The sequence below is a fragment of the Coenobita brevimanus genome, chromosome 93, assembly GCF_032717465.1.
Source record: "Coenobita brevimanus isolate Jiangsu-jjx chromosome 93, ASM3271746v2, whole genome shotgun sequence".
Taxonomy (NCBI): Eukaryota; Metazoa; Arthropoda; class Malacostraca; order Decapoda; family Coenobitidae; genus Coenobita; species Coenobita brevimanus.
This window is the reverse complement of record NC_137046.1, coordinates 63,174,912-63,193,474: the sequence shown is the minus strand read 5'-3', so window position 1 is coordinate 63,193,474 and position 18,563 is coordinate 63,174,912. Positions and strand designations below refer to the sequence as shown.

At 40.5% G+C, this 18,563-nt stretch overlaps 1 protein-coding gene across 1 annotated transcript; it reads right to left on the bottom strand.

Annotated features, from left to right (window-relative positions):
• Positions 1-3,610: 3,610 nt before the first annotated feature.
• On the bottom strand, positions 3,611-10,501 carry LOC145412512 (cuticle protein AMP1A-like). The gene is made up of 3 exons (XM_080282399.1): positions 10,487-10,501; positions 4,722-4,933; positions 3,611-3,843 (listed from the first exon to the last, which is right to left on the bottom strand). Exons 1-3 carry the CDS (start codon positions 10,493-10,495, stop codon positions 3,639-3,641), a joined length of 426 nt encoding a protein of 141 aa, XP_080138525.1. The 5' UTR covers positions 10,496-10,501; the 3' UTR covers positions 3,611-3,638.
• Positions 10,502-18,563: the final 8,062 nt, after the last annotated feature.

The following is an 18,563-nucleotide window of genomic DNA, read 5'->3' as shown; positions in this document are numbered from 1 at the left end:
AGCTATATAGGGTGTCCCAGGGGATGTGTTTTAAAATTTCGGTTAATGTAGGTCCATTTTTAAAAAATGCTATATCTGCCTGGATCCATTCTCAGCTTCTCTGGAACTACAGTTATGGAAGATAATTGTCTCCCTCTTAATGAACCCATAAAATCATGGGTAAGTGTGGTTCTTTAACCAAAGAGAAGTAGACTCGTGTTCAAATAGCCTTTTTTTTTTTTTTAACTGAAATCGAGCTCTAGAATAACCTTAAGTTTCTCAGAAGGCTCTCGAAACACCCTGTTCACCCATGCATGACCCTTTCTCCTATTTTCTTGTTCACCTCTTCAGTGTGGGGCGTCTTTTTCAGTTTATTGTTATCATTTCTATACGAATCAGTTCAGCGAAGGAAAACGTATGGTTGTCATTGCAGATAAAACGTTTATGTGAAAATCATTCAGTTCGATAAGTCTCTCTAAGCCAAATTTAAATCGCCTGGAGGGAGCAAGATTAAATATACAAAAAGACTTTGTTACTGTTTTAGCTTCAAGCTTATCTGAAGCGTGAACCCAATGGACAACAGGCTTAAGTTGCCCTTTATCTACAGTCCACCATCTTCCTTCTTGGGAAGAGGGAGGGAGTTGAGGGATGTTTGTATAGCAGGGCAGTGGCGCCGCCCAGTCATACCCATGCCGCGACGTGAAGGCGTCCATCAACAGCACTACAAAAAGATTAACTGGGGTTGAACCGGCTAATATAGGTTGCTGGCCAAAATATTATATGATATTCTCTTAACCTGCTAAAATCACCTCCTCATTATCACCTTTACTGGCGCCTAAATTATGATCGCATGAATATTACTGCATATTATTAATCAGTTTAGCCTCGATAACAACCCTCCAAGAATGGTGCTCAAGATAAAGGAACAAGTATCGCTAAATTATTGACTATATATTTATATATATATATATATATATATATATAGATAGATAGATAGATAGATAGATAGATAGATAGATAGGAGCCTCTGTGGTACAGTGCTACTGTGTGCGTTTTCGTACACTGAAGAACGAGGGTTCGCGCCCTGCCAGGGTAATAAACTTTGGGAGAGTTCTTCAGGCCACGTACTGCATTGGCGGACACAGGGGGTGCTGTGGTTGAACCAGTGTCTCATACTGTAAAGTATGTTTGCACCCAGTCTGCTTGCGCGAGCTGATTATATTTGGTTCACAGACTACTCACACATCCAAAGCCACTCCAACACAACAGTTACACTTACAGGAACTTCTCATCCTACATACAGTCTCTACCAGACACCACAAGCCACTTGGTAGAGATACATTGGCTGTATCATCCCCATTTCGGTCGGGATAGGCCTGTCCTGCAGTGGACACTCAAACGGCTGATGAGATTATATATATATAAATGTGTGTGTAAGTACGTATGTGTGTGTGCCTGTGAGTGTGGGTGTAGCTTCATGTAAAGGTTCAGTTGCTCAATAATGCACAAAGAAATATTTGCAGTGCAATAGAAACTTGATACACAACAGTGACATATGTTACCACATACCGGTAACCTATGAATATACGTCTCTAATATATTCATAAGACCAAGTGGGAGAAGTGTCCAGCCGTTTCTACCAGCCCATACCAACACACACACACACACACACACACACACACACACACACACACACACACACACACACACACACAGCTTATTTAACCCTGTCAACCCGAGGACGTATTTTATAATTTGCTCTTCCTGCTTCCAAACGATAATTATTCAGCGTAGAGAATACGCAGGCAGTGAGGGGTTTAAGCCTTATTCAGGCCAAGGGGTGGGTGACTCTCCCACCTTACTCTTGCTAACCCCAGACGATTTTACTTGTAACTGGGTAGAACACTCTGGATCTGACGATTACAGAAAGCTGTTTTTAACTCCCTCCAGTTCAAAAAGTCTCTTTCCAGCCAACTAGAATCGTCTGGAACCAGCTAATAACAGCAGCAGTAGCAGCTGTAGCACTAGAGTTAACTGAAACGTGAACCCGGTGAACTGCAGGCTGAAATTTCCCTTCCCTGACAGTCCACCATCACCCTTTTGCGATATAGGGAGAGATTTGAGGAATATATCTGCCACCACATGAGGGCGTCCCTCTCCGGCCAGAATATGCTAAACAAGACGATCTTGTATGTATAGAAAATGATACCACATATTTATCTAAAGTATATGGAGATTCATGTTCATAGTAGGAGTGCCTGCGTTCGACGATTCGCCTGATAGCATAATGGCAGACAGTTTATAGAGATGCAGCCGCGAGACACGCAATAGCTGGGTGAGGCCGGCTTCCGAACTCATGAATATAGCCCTTTGTGAGGTCATATATCACTATTGTTTTACGTCTGTGCTTTGAATTATGGGAGAGGTAAACACTGCATATGCTGCATATGTTATGTAGGCATTAGCAGTTTTAAAGCATATATATTCTGACAGTGATAATTTCCTGCTTTGACTCAGCAGGGTGAAAATTACGCAGAATATTATACTGCGATTTATATATAATGTTGAAGCGTAAATGCATCGAATTCTATAGCCCTGGAGCAAAAATGAACCACAGGATGAGAGAGAGAGAGAGAGAGGAATAATGTTGTAGTCAGACACTGATACACATAATTGTTGGTGCCTTACATCAAAACCCCTCTCATGTTGCTTTATATAGGCCAACAATGCTCCATCCTTTTTCCCTTTTTAACTATGCCTCACTTTTAATAACACCTTAGCTATCGGTATAAATACAGAGTGTGTCTTAGGGAAGCGCGGCCAGTATGATGTTAATAATACTGTACCTAAACGTGCTTAATATCCTGCGACTCAATCTCGACTGAACAAAATCATATGGCTTTAGTAATAATACGCTGCAGGAGGTGTACTGATTCTAAGAGAGGTAATTATCGAAATAAACATGGAAGAGCCAGTTTACTTTATCTTGGACCACAGAACGATATCGACGTCATAATATCATTGTTTTTTCCCCTCAGTTTGGATTGCATGATTGTAACGAAGGCCTTCCTTACAGTCTTGCAAGATGTCTGTGGTTAAGATTTGCGAGGAAGGAAATTGCAAAGAGATCAAGACCGATTAATCGCCCTGTTGGTTTTTGCAAGCAGCTTAACCCCTCAAGCTCCTTAGTCCGCAAACCACAAAGCGTCCAATTTGGGGGGGGTGTGGTTGCCAGCCAGTGTAATAAATGGTTTCTTAGTTTACATTTGAGTGGATGGTGGGCATCACCACCTACCGTAAGATAACTATAAAGCAGGGGGTGTTAAACAGAGTGTGAGTTAAAGTCGCTTTATTCCTTACAAATACAATAAATAAATATTCACAGTTCGACAGCACACCGAAAATGATCCACCGTCAACAGTCGTCTTGATCCTTTCGCGGGTTCGAAGAGAGTGTTTGAGCGCTGATACTTGACCCGGATTCTCAGACACACATACAGTCAGTTCCCACATCATAATTTAGCATTATTTTCATAGGAAGGGCATGGAAAGAACAGTGCAGAATCTTCCCATGATATCCTCTTCCTCATATGAAGACAAATTTTAAGTTACGACATGGAATCGTTCGTAAATTTGAGAATCCCACCAAAAATTATCGAGTTAGTTATATCTCTCGTAGCTGGGCACTTCACCTCGGGCACGGGCAGCGTCTTCCTCGGCAGCACGTGCGATCTGGTCAAGCACGAACTGTGGGATAGGATGGGGGAACTCAGGAGCCACGGGCAGGAAGGGGGACTGGGGCTGGAAACCGTTCTCGTCAGCTACAAACTTCAGCTCAACGAGAGTGCCGTCAGGAGCGGTGTAGCTGAAGGAAGGAAAGAAGACATTGATCAACGCCTATCGACCACACAAGGGTATTTAAGGCAAAACAGTTGTTGTTAGAATCATCTCCTCCAGAACATAAACCGAAGAGTTTCAGTTGAGTATTATCTGCCGTTAGCATGGTGTGAATGTGAAGCTGTGGAGCCAGGATTCCGGGGACTTGATTGGTGAGTGAATGGGGGTGTGACCCTGTCAGCTGGGCAAACAATAATCAGCATCTCATTCAATGTATTTTTTTCTGGCTCTCGACTCCACCTCACCCCACCCTAAGAGGTCTGGATGATGATAGATGGAATAGACTACTAGAGTTGTCGGAACCATAATGGGGTCAGTATCAACACTGTCAGGCCGATATGTCTCACTCAGCTAAATAAAACAAAAATCATTCTCAAATGCAACGCTCCTCGTCTCAAACAGGGCACCATCTGGACTAGTGTAGTTGAGAGGGTGGGCAGGGAGAAATCTGGGATCGTATTGTTAGTAGCTTAGTGGAATTCGTAATATATGTTTCTTGCGATTTATTCTGCACATCACACCTAAGTAATGTTACTTTGTTACTAATGCAAAGTATGTCGATAATATAGTGATTTGAATGACACGCAAGTGAATGGTGGGATGTAAATGCAAACTAAGCAGCTTAGGGAAAGGTGCTGCGAAGTCAATATGCCACTCATCATACGATCCGAAACCTACCTCTTATTCATTCATTGATTCGTGTATTTATTAATTTTTTTCATTCATTCATTCATCCGCCTCTCTTCATTCATTCCTCCATTTATATACGATGAGTATTAAGCCTTTTCCTTATTCACTTCTTCCTTCATTCATCATTCAACCGAACCAAATATAATCAACACTCACGAATACTGGCCAGCCTTTGCAATGGCGCCTTCAGCAACGGGAGAGCCAGACTGGGAGATGACAATTCCGTTTCCAGTTTCGACGTCGAAGTTGTAGCGCCCATCGTCCTCCCGGATCCTCTCGTCCCTTAGAATGGGCACAACATCGCGTTCGTCGGAGTACAAACGTTCGGGGGCGGCGGCGGCGAAGGCGATGAGGACGGCGAAGACGATCTGTAGGAGTGAGTGAGAGATGTGTCAGAGAGAGAGAGGGGGGGGGGGAGAGGGAAGAGAAATCAGGGCTTCAAACACAATGTGTGGGAGACGACGAGAGGTGCGTTGTGTGTGTGTGTGTGTGTGTGTGTGTGTGTGAGTGAGAGAGAGAGAGAGATGGGGGAGAGACTATCATAATCGTATCTAAAATAAAAACAATTGTGGGGAAACGAGCACAGTTATAGATTCAAGAAAGACGTAATCGCTGGTTGCATAATAGTGAAATTGCTGGGAGAAGGAGGAGGAGGAGAGGCAGAATGAGAACAAGTGGAATAATAATCTTGTTCTCTAAGGCGAAGGGGTGGGGGGGATGGGGGCAGATCTTTCCTAGGTAGAATGAAACAGTATGACACAGGAGCACATAGGTTCTTGTTCTTCCAACTCCAGGCTGGAATGTGAACCCAGCAGAACGGAGGCTGAAGCTGTCATCTTCTCCATTCCACCTACCTCCCTAGAGAGTATATGGAAAGGGATGAGGAATTTTTGTATAGTCTTGCAGCATAGCCGGCCCGGCTATATCTGTGCCATCAAGAGAAGGCGTTCCTCGCCAGCACCAGGAGTGCATTGGAAACAGGAGGCCTGTTGGCTCATAATGCGGTTATGTTAAAAAAAAGAAAAAAGAAGATTAATTCAACGCAGAATGTATGAAAAAGGGACAGACAGCACGAAGGTTCGCCTCCCATCACACCCTCCGGCAAATAACTGGGAGGAAAAGGATGATAGTAGCAAAGTTGAAAAAAAATAATCATCGGAGTGAAGGAGTTAATGAAGGCAATATACAACTAAAATGAAAAGTTTCTTTCCTAACTGAGTTAAAATTGCATCGTAAAAACAATAATTAGATTTAAAATTACATTTTAACCGAAGTTGTATCTATCCCTCTTGAACAGTGATCCCTAAGCTCAATAAAGCAAGAATAAAATCAAGGGACATATTCTTAAAACTTGAGACCACGAAGCTGTGCAGGTGTACACAGTTTTAACGATAATTTATGAAGCATGTAATGATGATGGAACATGTCCGACCTATTTACATTTTTGCTGACTACAGCTTATAATCGAGAGTACATGCTGATCACATCTTAAAAATTATTGGTGTTCAGTAAATGACCACAGAAGTATTAGGAGCTCGCTGACACCTTTGCACACTTAGTTTTAATAATGCTACCGTAAGAGGCTTCACCGCGCTGGAAAGGTTAAAGAGAGAGAGAGAGGTAGAAAGCGAGTGGACGAGGATAAGCTCCCGTGAAGGCCGTTTGGTCACCCGCAATGACCCTCTCGGAATTTTCTTCCCAATCTCCCTCTTCTCAGGACGATTTGGGGTCATCAAGGAGTGGCACCTGAGATTTCGTAGCACCTCTTCCACAGCGATTTATTTTGCCCATTTTGCCGTTTGGTCACCCTGAATGACCCTCTGGAATTTTGTTCTCTGTCTTCCTCTGCTTCTTCAGTCGAGTATTGGGTCGTCGAGAAGTGTCACTGGACGTTTCGTAACACTTCTTTCAGCGCTATGTATTCTGCATATTGCACGTCGGTATCCTCTGGAATGTTACTTAAGCTGTCTGTTTCCATATCAGAAGCATATCTGAAAAGCATACGCGAAAATGGTAAGGTGAAAAAAGCACAATAAATCACCAAGGAAGATATGCTCTGGAAAGCTACGAAAGGATGAAAATCTCCTATAAGTTAAGGTGCAAGAACAGCAGGAGTGGTCTGCCTGTTTTTAAGGATTAAGGCGAGCAATTATTTTTCAGCAAGTCTCAGTCTTTCCCTAGAACACGTTGCGAATTGCGGGGAGAGTACTGTGCTAATTTTTTCCCCGCGAGCAATACACTTTTGAATTTTGTGGTAATATTGGTTTGAATATAATAAGCTTGCGTTGATGTTGCGTTGCGTCTTGACATTTCAAATATGGTGCACTTTTGGACCACTGGATGAATTTCCCAATGAGACCCATGATGTATTTATCGATCATACACTGGGTAAAGTGTTACTGATTTCAGAGTTAACTTTATTGTGACTACTTTAACTTTACCTAAAACTGCAGTTTCTTCAGTGTAACAAGGGATTAACATAAGAATATGGTGTTAGTCACGGAGAAGTGTAATGCTTATGCTGCACCGTAATAATGCCTTCTTAAAAAAATAGGCTTTTATATTTGAATTTACAGTAAGATGACGAAATTCACCTCTGAGTTAAGGTAGAGGAACTATAATTCGTTCAGCCGTCTACGACTCTTAACTGAAGAATTGTCTGGCGTTTGCTGGAATAAAATTCAGTTGTCCAGATCACGAGACGAAAAATAGAAGAAACATTAATACTTTGTCTCTTATGACAATCGCAGTTGAACAAAGTCCTTTGGCGTTAACTGAAACAGATTACGATCATGACAGGAATAATGGTGACAGTATTAACAAGAATAGCAAAACTGCGTAGCCCTACTGCACAGCAGGAGAGTTTATGAAACAAAAGTGGTAAAAATAAATAGTGCCATAGTTAGCACTAAAACATTTTCTGTAATACATCCGATTACTATGACAATGCTTTCTCTTAGAGTCTCCGCCTGGAAAAATGCTGAGCCCTACCCACTCCCAACAACATGTAGAATGGATATATATATATATATATATATATATATATATATATATATATATATATATATATATATATATATATATATATATATATATATAACCACCTTGAAAAACTAGTTCTTGAAAGAAAAATAACACTGAATTAAACGGAATCATCCAGAAATAAAGGTCGATTATCGTTTAGCTACCTAAAACCACCCAGCTTCATAATATGTCTTACTGAACGAGGTTAGAGAAAACCACTTCAATTCAAAGGAAAAGACGTGAGGCCACATGCCAATATCAATATTCCTTGACAGTGAATTATTTTATTCTGGTCGGTGGGCGGAGGGTGAACAGCCGGGGATAAAATTTCGCCTCATACCGTACCTCTTCTACTACTCAATTTCCTATGCTGGCTAATAATCCTAATTTGAGGGAAGCTTTGTATGCTTCTTGTATGCTTCTTTCCCCATAGAGGAAGCTCATTAATTCAGTGTGTTTGAGGATAAAATGTGACGAATTTGCCCAAACAGTGAGGCAAACGCATTGGAATAGTAGCCTTACTTTTGTCCCTGAATGTATAGCGCCAATAAAATAAGTTAAGGTGTGGAGCAAAAACAGAGTGGGAGCGGGGCAGCCTCGACTGAGTGACTGCATTTGAATGTTGACAGCGGCGCCACTGCTTACGAATATTCCTGGCTGCTTATCCGATTTTATGTTTATATTTAACTTCTTGAATCCGATGTTTTTTAAAGTTTATTCCTGGTACCTCCCCACGATTTTGTTAACCTCTGATAATCCCTACATAGTGACGGAGATAGAAATAGTCTCCATTAATTCTTTCTCTCTCGAGCTGAATAGAATTGGCTAAAGGTAATAACTTGTTTAAGGCCGTCTCCTCCGGAATTTTGACTTTTAGCTGTTAGAGAGATTGATATTGGAATAGGCGCTGAGAATTAAAATCCTGTACTGTAATTTGTCCAACTGACTTTAGCGGAAATTTTTTTTTCTTTAAATCCTTCAGGCCCTTAATTTCACCTAAATGCAATACCACTACTTCACATCCATCCATCGGTATTTCTCTTGGCTATTCCTGTTTCCTAGTGTTAAACTCTTGCTATGGATCACCATTCCTGTTGGAGAGATGGCATTTCATAAGCAGAGTTAAAATGAACAGAGTATAGTGTAGTGTGGAAGCGTTTCTATTTAATTTTTGAGGAACTTCTGTTTCACACATAAGCAGTCATGCGCGTCATACCAGCCTTATATGGGGGACCCCACCGGGTGTTGGATCCTCGCCAGACTTCACGGTAGAGAGAATTTTTTTCTTACAGCCATTTTAGTCGCTTGCTAAACCGGCCACTCCACCAGGGTTGGCGGATAGCGCACATGAAATTTTATTTTGCCATGTTGATGCATCTCTAAGAACGGCGCGGTCAGTCAGTCACGCCTGAGGATTTTCGCACTCGAGGTTGTTCGGTCTAGTGAAAGCAAATATAGTGCTTTACTGTAGCTCCCTAAGCCTTTTCATAAGCAAGGTATTTCACTCTAGCCAAGCTAAATATTTGCTTCACTATTACTATAGCTCCCTAAGGATCAGTAAACATGAAAGCTAAACCTTCTTCGCCTCGTCTGACTATGAATATATAGCGGTTGTTGCTGTTGTTGTTGTGGCCCCAGGATCATCTGGACGTGAACACAGTTAACCCGGATATAATAGATAAGCCTGTTTGACGGAAGAGACGTGCTGGACGAAATATGACGCGGGTATCAGGCTATCACGCCGCGCCACCATTTAACCCCTGGAACCCTGAGAACCAAGTGGTCTCCTGGTGGTTTAGTAGATTAATGCGCTCCAGTTAGTTGTGGCCCATGGGGATTTACAGCGGAGATGGCTGGGGATTATAACTCCTAAAATGTCATTCTGGGGAAAGCGACTGGGCACTCTCGCCTTACAAGTCTGGAGAAAGTAGCTAGCCTCGGCCCCCGACGCTCCTGATAGGATAATAATGGATTGAATGATAGATAGATAGAATTCGGTATCGTCCGTTTTGGTCTATCCATGCTTTCTGATGATTTCATTCACCTTGAGAAAAGCCGGTCATTCTGAAGGGATCAGTGAAGGCTAAATAAAACTCCTTTCATCTGAAAAGTCTTCCCTGTGCTGATTAAAAACGACTGGTAGTAGCAGGAATTAAGTATATATTAAATACTCCGCGTGAAGGGGCTAACTCAAGTATTTAAAAAGTATAGCTAACTCCTTTAGCAGACCTCATGAGGTGACGGTGCTAATGAAGGCTATATCCAACCCTTCCATTTCGAAAAGTTTTTAGTAAAACCGTTTTGATATAGCTAAGAAAAAATCGTACTGAAGTGATTTACCTAAGTGCTAGGAATCGTGTGGCTAGCCTCTGCAGTCTGAGGACTGCACTTCGCATCTGCTCCCGGCATCCATCAGAGTTTAATTCAGTTTAAGGGGGACATTCTGAATTGGACTGGCTAGATACAGCCTTCCTTATTTTCTTCTCTATATGGGAGCCTTCAAAACGGGATAAAATTTTCTGGAAGCAACATATAATTACTGGGTGACCCGTAAAATGAGCCCTCCCATACTGGGTGTTCCAGGGACGGCTTAGTCAGGTGGTGAAAGGAAAGCATACATTTAGACTGTATAGTTATGTTACTAAGGTACCATAAAACCTTTGGACATAGAAAGTCAGTCACTTTATGGAGTACGAAAAGAGATACGGTAGTCGAAAATGGGCACGATTGACGCTGGTAATATTGGCCAAGCCGTCCCTGCGAAACATGAGAATTGGGATGCGTAATATGTGAACCACCCTGTATAGACGCCGTCCACTGGCTGAAAGGCCTAAACCTTTACATGGTGAGGGTTGTAGTAATAGTTGTAGTATTGTGCTCCGTCACCCTCTACTTACTAGTTTCATCTTGAGAGTTGTTGTGCTTGGAGGAAACTGATGCCTCCGGCCCTGACGACCCACAGTATATATAGTGCTGGGGATGGGAGCCGAGGGAAGGGGTTGCCAAGCGTTGCTACGTGGCATCGACAACAACACTCTACCACCAACGACCATGGAGAGTATTCATAAAGGAACTGAGAATATTACTCGTATACTCGTTGGATAAGAAGGCTCCGTATCACCTCTTCCTCACCAGTGTATTCTGTATATGCCATGGTAGTAATCCCCTGCATGTTACTTTAGCCATCTATACCTATATAAAAAATACAATAAAAGCAAACGAGAAAAGAAAATAACTGCAATATGAAAAATAATTCGTTTAGAAAGAGGTACCAGAAAGCCTACTAAGTGACAGAATATAGGGCAATGTCCACGACGAGTATCTGCATATCATATAATCATTTTCGAAGGTCATTTTGTTTCATCGTAGTATTTATATTATTATTCATTCTAGTTTCAGCTTCATGTATTTGGTATACGTGAAGGCAAAGTGAAAAGCAATCCATGCTATATTCAAGCTCAAGAATAGCTTTAAATGTGGTCCCAAACCTTGCCTAATAGAAATAAAGCAAAGTCAGATGTACTAGTTAATTTGCATAATATCTCACGAATTTGCTGAAATTTATTGCATTTTTAGATGGGAAACCGACATTATTAGTAGTGAACGTAGCCTGTCCACCCAATAGCTTTTATAAATATGGTCACATACTTTACCCAGTAATAAAAGTACAGAAATGCCAGATAAGCTCTCTTTATTTTTATTATTATCTGCACATTTCTCCAGGGATATACGTGAAATTATAGCATATATATGTGGAGAAGAGAAATTATTCGTAGTGAGCTTAGACTGTCCGGCCCAGCGACATCTGTCCTTTGAACGGTCCCAAGAGCTGTAGGGAAAGGGGGTCAACCTTGGATTTAGACTTGTCCGTCACTCGTTAGTCCATTCAGTCCAATGACCTGCCATTCCACTTTACCCATGCTAATTCCTGGCGATTTTATTTTTGCTCAGGAGGGACACTTCGAATTGGAGATCTCCATTAACCCCCTTCACTACCAGGGGGCTCTCGTAACATGAATAAAATCGTCAGGAGATATCAAGAATACAATAAAAAAAGCCACACGATCGAACCCTCTCAGTCCCATGACATATACTTCCACCTTATTCTTGCTCTCTCCTGACGATTTAATTCACTGACGAGAGATCTGTTGTGGTGAAGGGGTTGGTGAAGTCTGTAGCTAACCCCTCCAATTAGGAAGGCCTCTCCAAAGCTGAATAAAATCGTCTGCTAGCACCAAAAACAAAACAAGAGAATAAATCACAGGAATCAAGGTCTTAACCAATTTAAATACAGTGACGTTTCATCTTACCTCATTTTACCTCTTGTTAAGAAGTTTTTTTTTTAAGGCTTTGTGTAACCCCTCTTATTAGAAATGCTATCGTAAACTAAAAAGAAAAAATCATCTGGAGGCAGCAAGAAAAAAAATCTCATGGTTTTGAAGAGGTGTTAATTAGTGGCAGATCCAGAATTGCATCAGAAAAAGGGGTCCAATATATCTTCACCCAATGATAACAAAGCCACACTAGTTCGGTCAGACTTACAGGAGAATGTTCTAGATATTATACTGTGCCTATTCTTTTCAGTATTATAATTTAATCATTATGGCTATTTGTAGTATATCTGATAATGAAAGATTTTTTTTTATGTTTTTTTTTTACTTCTGGTGCTTGGAAAAAATTTATCATCATCATTACTGTTATCATCCCGACCTTTTCCCCTTGACTAGGAATGGTATGAGGAAATATTATGTTACCTCTTAAAACAAAGGGCGGGGGGATCCTGTACCCCCCTCTGGATCAGACATTGTTCACACTTTCCCATAACACTCTTAGTTGAGTATAGCTTTTTGATGCTGCCCTCAGTATAATACTAAAGCCATTCAGTATATGCAATCCTGCTAAGTAAGCCCTAATATGAATACAATCGTCTGTAGATGAATATATATATATATATATATATATATATATATATATATATATATATATATATATATATATATATATATATATACATATAAGACAGGATCAAAGAGTTAATGAAGGTTACATCTAACTTGTCCAGTTCGAAAAGTCTCATTAAAGTAAAAAAAAAAAAAAAAAAGTCTGAAACCTGTAAGACTAAAATGCAAATATACATCCACAGAAAGTAAAAATGAAAGACACAGGTTCGCTAAACGGTTCACAACGTTGACGTCTTTTTGCAGTCTAATCTTACTGTTACCAGATTGCATTATTCAAGTTAGGAGACCTTCTTGTTTGCTAATCGGTCAGTGAAGGGGATATCTGACCCTTCCACTTCGAAAAGCCATCCTGAGCTGGGCAGTACCGTCTGGTGATAACAAGTATAAACGATGCTATAGTCCAGTTGTCTTTAGCAGACGGAACCGGGCCAATCCCCCAGCTTGAATACTAATCCGTGGTTGCATGAAATTTTATTAGTCTTAGTTACTGGGTAGCAATGAGTCTTCTTGGCGACTAGTCAGATCGATCCTCCATTCTGACTACACCTGGCCATCAACTGAGCGGAGAGGGGTTAGGGATCTTCGTCAGGCTAGAACAATAGAGCTTCGTGTCATCACAGTGAATGGCTTACACTTTTCGGGCGGTGTCAGGGGTGGCAGGGTAGGTAAGGTTGTCACACAGGGTATGTTAGGTACGACCTTGTGCCTGACTCACTGTGGACGCTGCTGAAGTTAAAAGCCATAAACCTGTGGCTAGTTTATTTGGAAAAGTTGTCTGCATCGTAAAGGTGACACTGCAGTAGAATCCCCGTACCCACCTCGCTTAGCTGGACCCGAGTACAGTGTTGTTGAGAAGATGCACAGCCATGGACAAAAGTTTCCCTGCTGGGAGAATTTTGCGCATGTTTGGTAGAGTAGCTGACTGGGAAGAAACAAAATTTTACCCAAGCACGAAACTTTTTTTTCATGAGTGGATAAAATCATCCATATAAATAACGGCAGTTTGATGTCAAGATGCAGTTCACCTACTTTATCACTGTGTCTGTTTCACATTTAGAGCGTAATTGTCACTTTCATCCAGACGCATCATATCAGAGATAATCATCTTTGAGCAGAGAAAGATAACAAGCCTTTCTCATCTTAGGAATATTTGCCAGCAGTGGAAGATGGGAGCTAGAAGCGAAGAAGCGTTTTGGTGTTGATGTGGTCGTACTAGAAAGCATTAGATGTACTTTGAGATGGGTTGGCCATGTGGAAAGGATGGAGAATGAGAAATTGACTCGAAGGGTGTATGTGTGTGAGGTGGAGGGGAGGGGAGGGAGGCGGAGACTGAGGATTAGATGGAAGGATGGAGTGAAAAGGTATATAGATAGAGAATGTAAGTTGAAGAGAGGGCAGACTGATGGCGAGACACAGGGTGACATTGTAGTAATAGCCGACTTTGTCCTCAGTCGTTCTTTCCCCTTTAATTGAGAGACCCGGTGGCACATTGCTAAATAAGTCCAGTTGCAAATGAAAGAACCCGTGTTCGATTCTTAAGCCACTTATACTCTAAGGTAAAGTTTGTTTCTACTTTGTCCCATTTTGCCCAGCAGTAAAATTGGGAACCTGGATAGACTGTCGACTTTTGCGAGCCGTATTCTAGGGGATAACTGAGACTTAGAAAAAAGTAGTAAGTATCTGCCTGAATCACCCTCGTGCAGCCGCGAGGCATAACTCTAAGCCTTTCCCTTTTCCCCCATCATGCAGGCTTTTGTGTTCTGCGATTAACATTTTCACAAGTCATCCTGTAATTACCGCATGATATTTTCATCATGTGTTGGACTCGGTACAAGGACTTGATAGCCATTTTCTCAAGTCTTAGAAGTCCGGGTAATCACACACCCTCGTATATCACCACATTGGAGCTGATACCCACTGTTCATATTGTGCTATATGATTCAAGACATGAAATGGTTTTAGCGAGAGTGTTTTTATCATATGCTGATGAGTGTTGTGGATGACCACTCTGTTTTAAAGAAATTCAAATCAACAAACTGTTCCCTGGAATTGAACTGTCGTCCTATCAGACAAGAGACCACTTCTGTAAGCACAAGGCCACCTCCTCCCCCAAAATTACCTCCTTAGTATCAGGCCAGGGTGCGGGGCGTTCAGCAAGTCAGTGTTCAGACCGTAATAATAATAATAAATTGATTGCACCAGTTAGCCAAGGAGAAAACGATGGCTTCTAGTAGGTTGCGTGCATGTCAAAAATCCCAAGAAAAAAAATGTATGCCTTATCTTGTTATCAGGATTTTTAAATATTTTTTCTAGTCGCATAATATATAAATATGCCTGGCGTGGTTTTAATTTCTTGTCAACAGTGTAAGTCAGTGTGTCATTAACCCTACTGATTTCGGTCATGTATTGTTTAATAAATTTTTCCTGTTTTCAGACGATTTTATTCAACTTAGAGGAGACTTTTCGAACAGAATGATTTTGATAGAGCCATCATTACCTCCTTCACTACATGGGTCCTTTCCCAGGTTGTGTAAAATCCCCAGAAAGTTTACCGAATATAACTAAAAAAAAAACGTAACTGTATTCAAGGGGTTGACTCGTGGACAGATCAGAGATATATGCTGTATGTATAGGATGTCCCAAGACTTGGTTTACTACCTTTCGAGAGCGATTCTGGCTAGTTTCGAGTAAAGAATGCTGCATCAACATGCGCCCAGTTCTTACCCGTACCGGAGACACAGTTACTGATGGCCATATGAATAAACATTAAATATATATATATATATATATATATATATATATATATATATATATATATATATATATATATATATATATATATATATATATATATATATATATATATATATATATCGCCGAATGAACAAGATATAATGAACGTCCTAGGGCTTACATTGGATCCGCCTTGTTAAATTCTCCTCATCAGAAGTGATCCGTAAGAAGTGGTCATGAGCCAGTTTGTAGATGAAGTTAGATATATCATGATTTAATAATTGCCTGCATGATGTGAACACGGATTTTATTCAGGCAACAGTCAGAGTCTTTTTATTGTAAATACTAGGATAGACTTACAGAACTGGAAAATTAGATGTAGCCCTCACAGACTCCTTCAGTGGATGTAATAATCGTTCAACAGATCTTAGCGTGAGTTCGTTTTACTTTCGTTTCTTTCAGAGTCTTTGATCCAAACTGTTTATATTCTAGGCGGCATTATCGACTGCGTAGCACCTTCTTGGCAAATCAGTATGCCTGTTGCATCTTGATATTCTCTCGTGTTACTGATACATTTTTAGTACCGACATAGTTTTGCGTCTATTCCAGATCATGTTGAGGTGTAACTTGCAAAATAAATCGCAGAGGAAAAGAGGTTACGAAATTTCCAGCACGGCTCTGGAACAGACTTTCTGAATTGGAATAATAAATGTTGGCTTCGTTTGCTCATTCTGTAAGAGAGGTCTTTCCTGAATTGATTAAAATTGTTTGATGGGAGCAAAAATAATCATAATAAAAATCTACAAACTGGACTGAAGATAATAATTCCATTCATGGAGAAGTAATGATCCATAAGAAGTAGCCCATTAGCAAGTTAAATATATCAGGACAATAAATGTGAAACTGATTTGAGTGAAGAGCATTTTTTTTTTCTTCTCGCTACTACTGTACGCCTTTATTCAGCTTAAGGGAGAGGGCTTACATATTGCCTTTATTAACCCTTTCAGTTCTGTGATGGGTATGCTGAATGAAACAAAATTGTCTGGAGTTAGCAAGATTATCCTTTCATTGCTGGGACGTCTTTTGGATATTTTTTCCTGCTATCTCAAGACGGTTTTCTTTAGGTTAGGCGAGACTTCTAGAACAGAAGATGTTGCCTAGAGCCTTCATTAACCCTTCTATTATTCTTACTAGAATTTTGTCCAGTGTTAAAGAAAATCGTATGGTATTAAGAAGATATATATAGCTTCATTAACCCCTTTACTACTAGGGGACTCTCCTTAGCTGAATTAAATCATTTAGTAGCAGCAAGAGTAAAAAAAAATAAATAAAACAGTAAACGGATTAAACCAATAAAGCACACCAGCGGATTCAGGTTTCTAAAGTAAATTGCACCTTATAAATAAAGAAAATCAAGCATCCATAGTTGCATCAAAGAGAGAGAGAGAGAGAGAGAGAAGCCTTATTGCAACATGATTAATATAGAGCAGCGTCCGCGTCAACATATATATATATACTGTTCTCATTTGAATGTCTAGTAAATGATGAAAGGAATTAGGGGAAAAAAGTGGCTGAAATATAGCAGTTTGCATTTTCCCCATGAGATGATGAAGGTATCGTCATTGTCACCTGTACTAACTGTGAATCCGTAATGAAAAATAAATAAATAAATAAAACGACAGCCCCCCTGCTTCAGTAAGGTATATTTGTAGGTCTCAACACCATAATTTGAAGACTTACTGAACTTCCCCAGTTTTTCTTTTTTGATTATTTAAAACACTTTTTCAGTTTGGCTCATCCTATAATTTTTTGCCAGTTTCTTCTGAACTGAAAAAATGGCTTGAAGGCGGAAGAGTAAAAATATGAGATCATGCAATTCCAGGTGTTATGAATATGGTTTACGCAGAGTCGTGGACCAAAAGAAGTAGGGTGATGGAAAAGTCATTATTAATGTATTAGTTTTACTGTAAGGACAAGGACGGTGGGCTGCAGAAGAGGTGCAACTTCAACCAAGTTCACTAGGTTCACATTTAAATGAACCTGGGACCATAAGAACTGCTGCTACAATTTCTCTTGTCGTCGTCTCTCTGCGTCGGCTTGAAGGAGTAGTTAACAGAGAAATAGAAAGTTATGGAAAATTATTTAGCCTGCATGGAAAATTAGAACGTGCTATGACAATACGTTTAAACCAGGACTGTGTCAAATACAGGTCTGTCTTAACAAACTCGACATAATCCTGAAAAAACTTGACAGTCATCATTAGGCGATAGTTACGGTAGAACGGTAGGAATCTGTACTCTCTCCATTTTAACTTGGCTTGAAATTGCCATCAGTAAATCCTCAGAGTTCAGTTGTAACAAGAAATGAACACTAGAATATGGTGCTACTCAAGAAGAAGTGCTATGGACATTATGTAAAGTCGTAGCATTGTTTGAATCTGCCATTGAACTGTAACAAAAGATTGATGCTAGATTATGTTGCTAGTCACGATGCAGTGCTATGGAAAGCATGTAGAACTGTTGCATCGTCTTACTGTGCCCTTGACCCGCGAGAAATAAGCAGTAAAAGGACGAGAACCTCCTCCAAGTTTTCATGGAAGAACTTCAAGTATATGCACAAGTTCGGCCCGAAATGGAATGCAGGATTAGCGTAGGCCACGGATAAGGTCGAGTGTGTGTGTGTGTGTGTGTGTGTGTGTGTGTGTGTGTCTGCCCTTTTGTTTGTTTGTCCTAGCCAACCCAGATATTTTTTTGTACCTTAATTAGATGGACAGATCGGCAGATGGATAGAGATGGATTGTGACGGATAGACTAGAGAAAGGTCGACTGGAGATACAGCTAGATGAAAGAAATAGACCTATATAGCTAAAAGCAGTTAGACATAAGGTTGAAAGAGATACAGTTAGAAAAATAGATACACATTTAAAATATTCACCCGCCCCTTCATTATGATTACGTATATTGTGTTTTATTCTTACTATTAGCAGAGACAATTTTAATTAGCTGAGGAGAGATTTTTTTCGAACTAGAAAGGTTGATATAGCCTTCATTAACACCCTCATTAAAAAAAAAGAAAAAAAAGTCCTGTAAGTTGAATAAAATTGTGACGATCACCTGTTTGAAAAAAAAAAATCTGTCCTCGGACTGAAAAGGTGGAGAGAGAAAGAAAGAGAGAGAGAGAGAGAGAGAGAGAGAGAGAAAGTGAGAGAGAAGGGAAGATTCGTTTCTCCTTGGTCAGAGGTGAGGGTGCTTAAGTTGGCACCTATCCACGGGGCGAGGTC

What these genes read in the sequence shown, in the direction of transcription:
- LOC145412512 (XM_080282399.1), bottom strand. An exon ending in GCAAAGGCTGGCCAGTATTC is followed by an intron (nt 3,844 to 4,721) that starts GTGAGTGTTGAT and finishes TCCTTCCTTCAG; the next exon opens with CTACACCGCTCCTGACGGCA.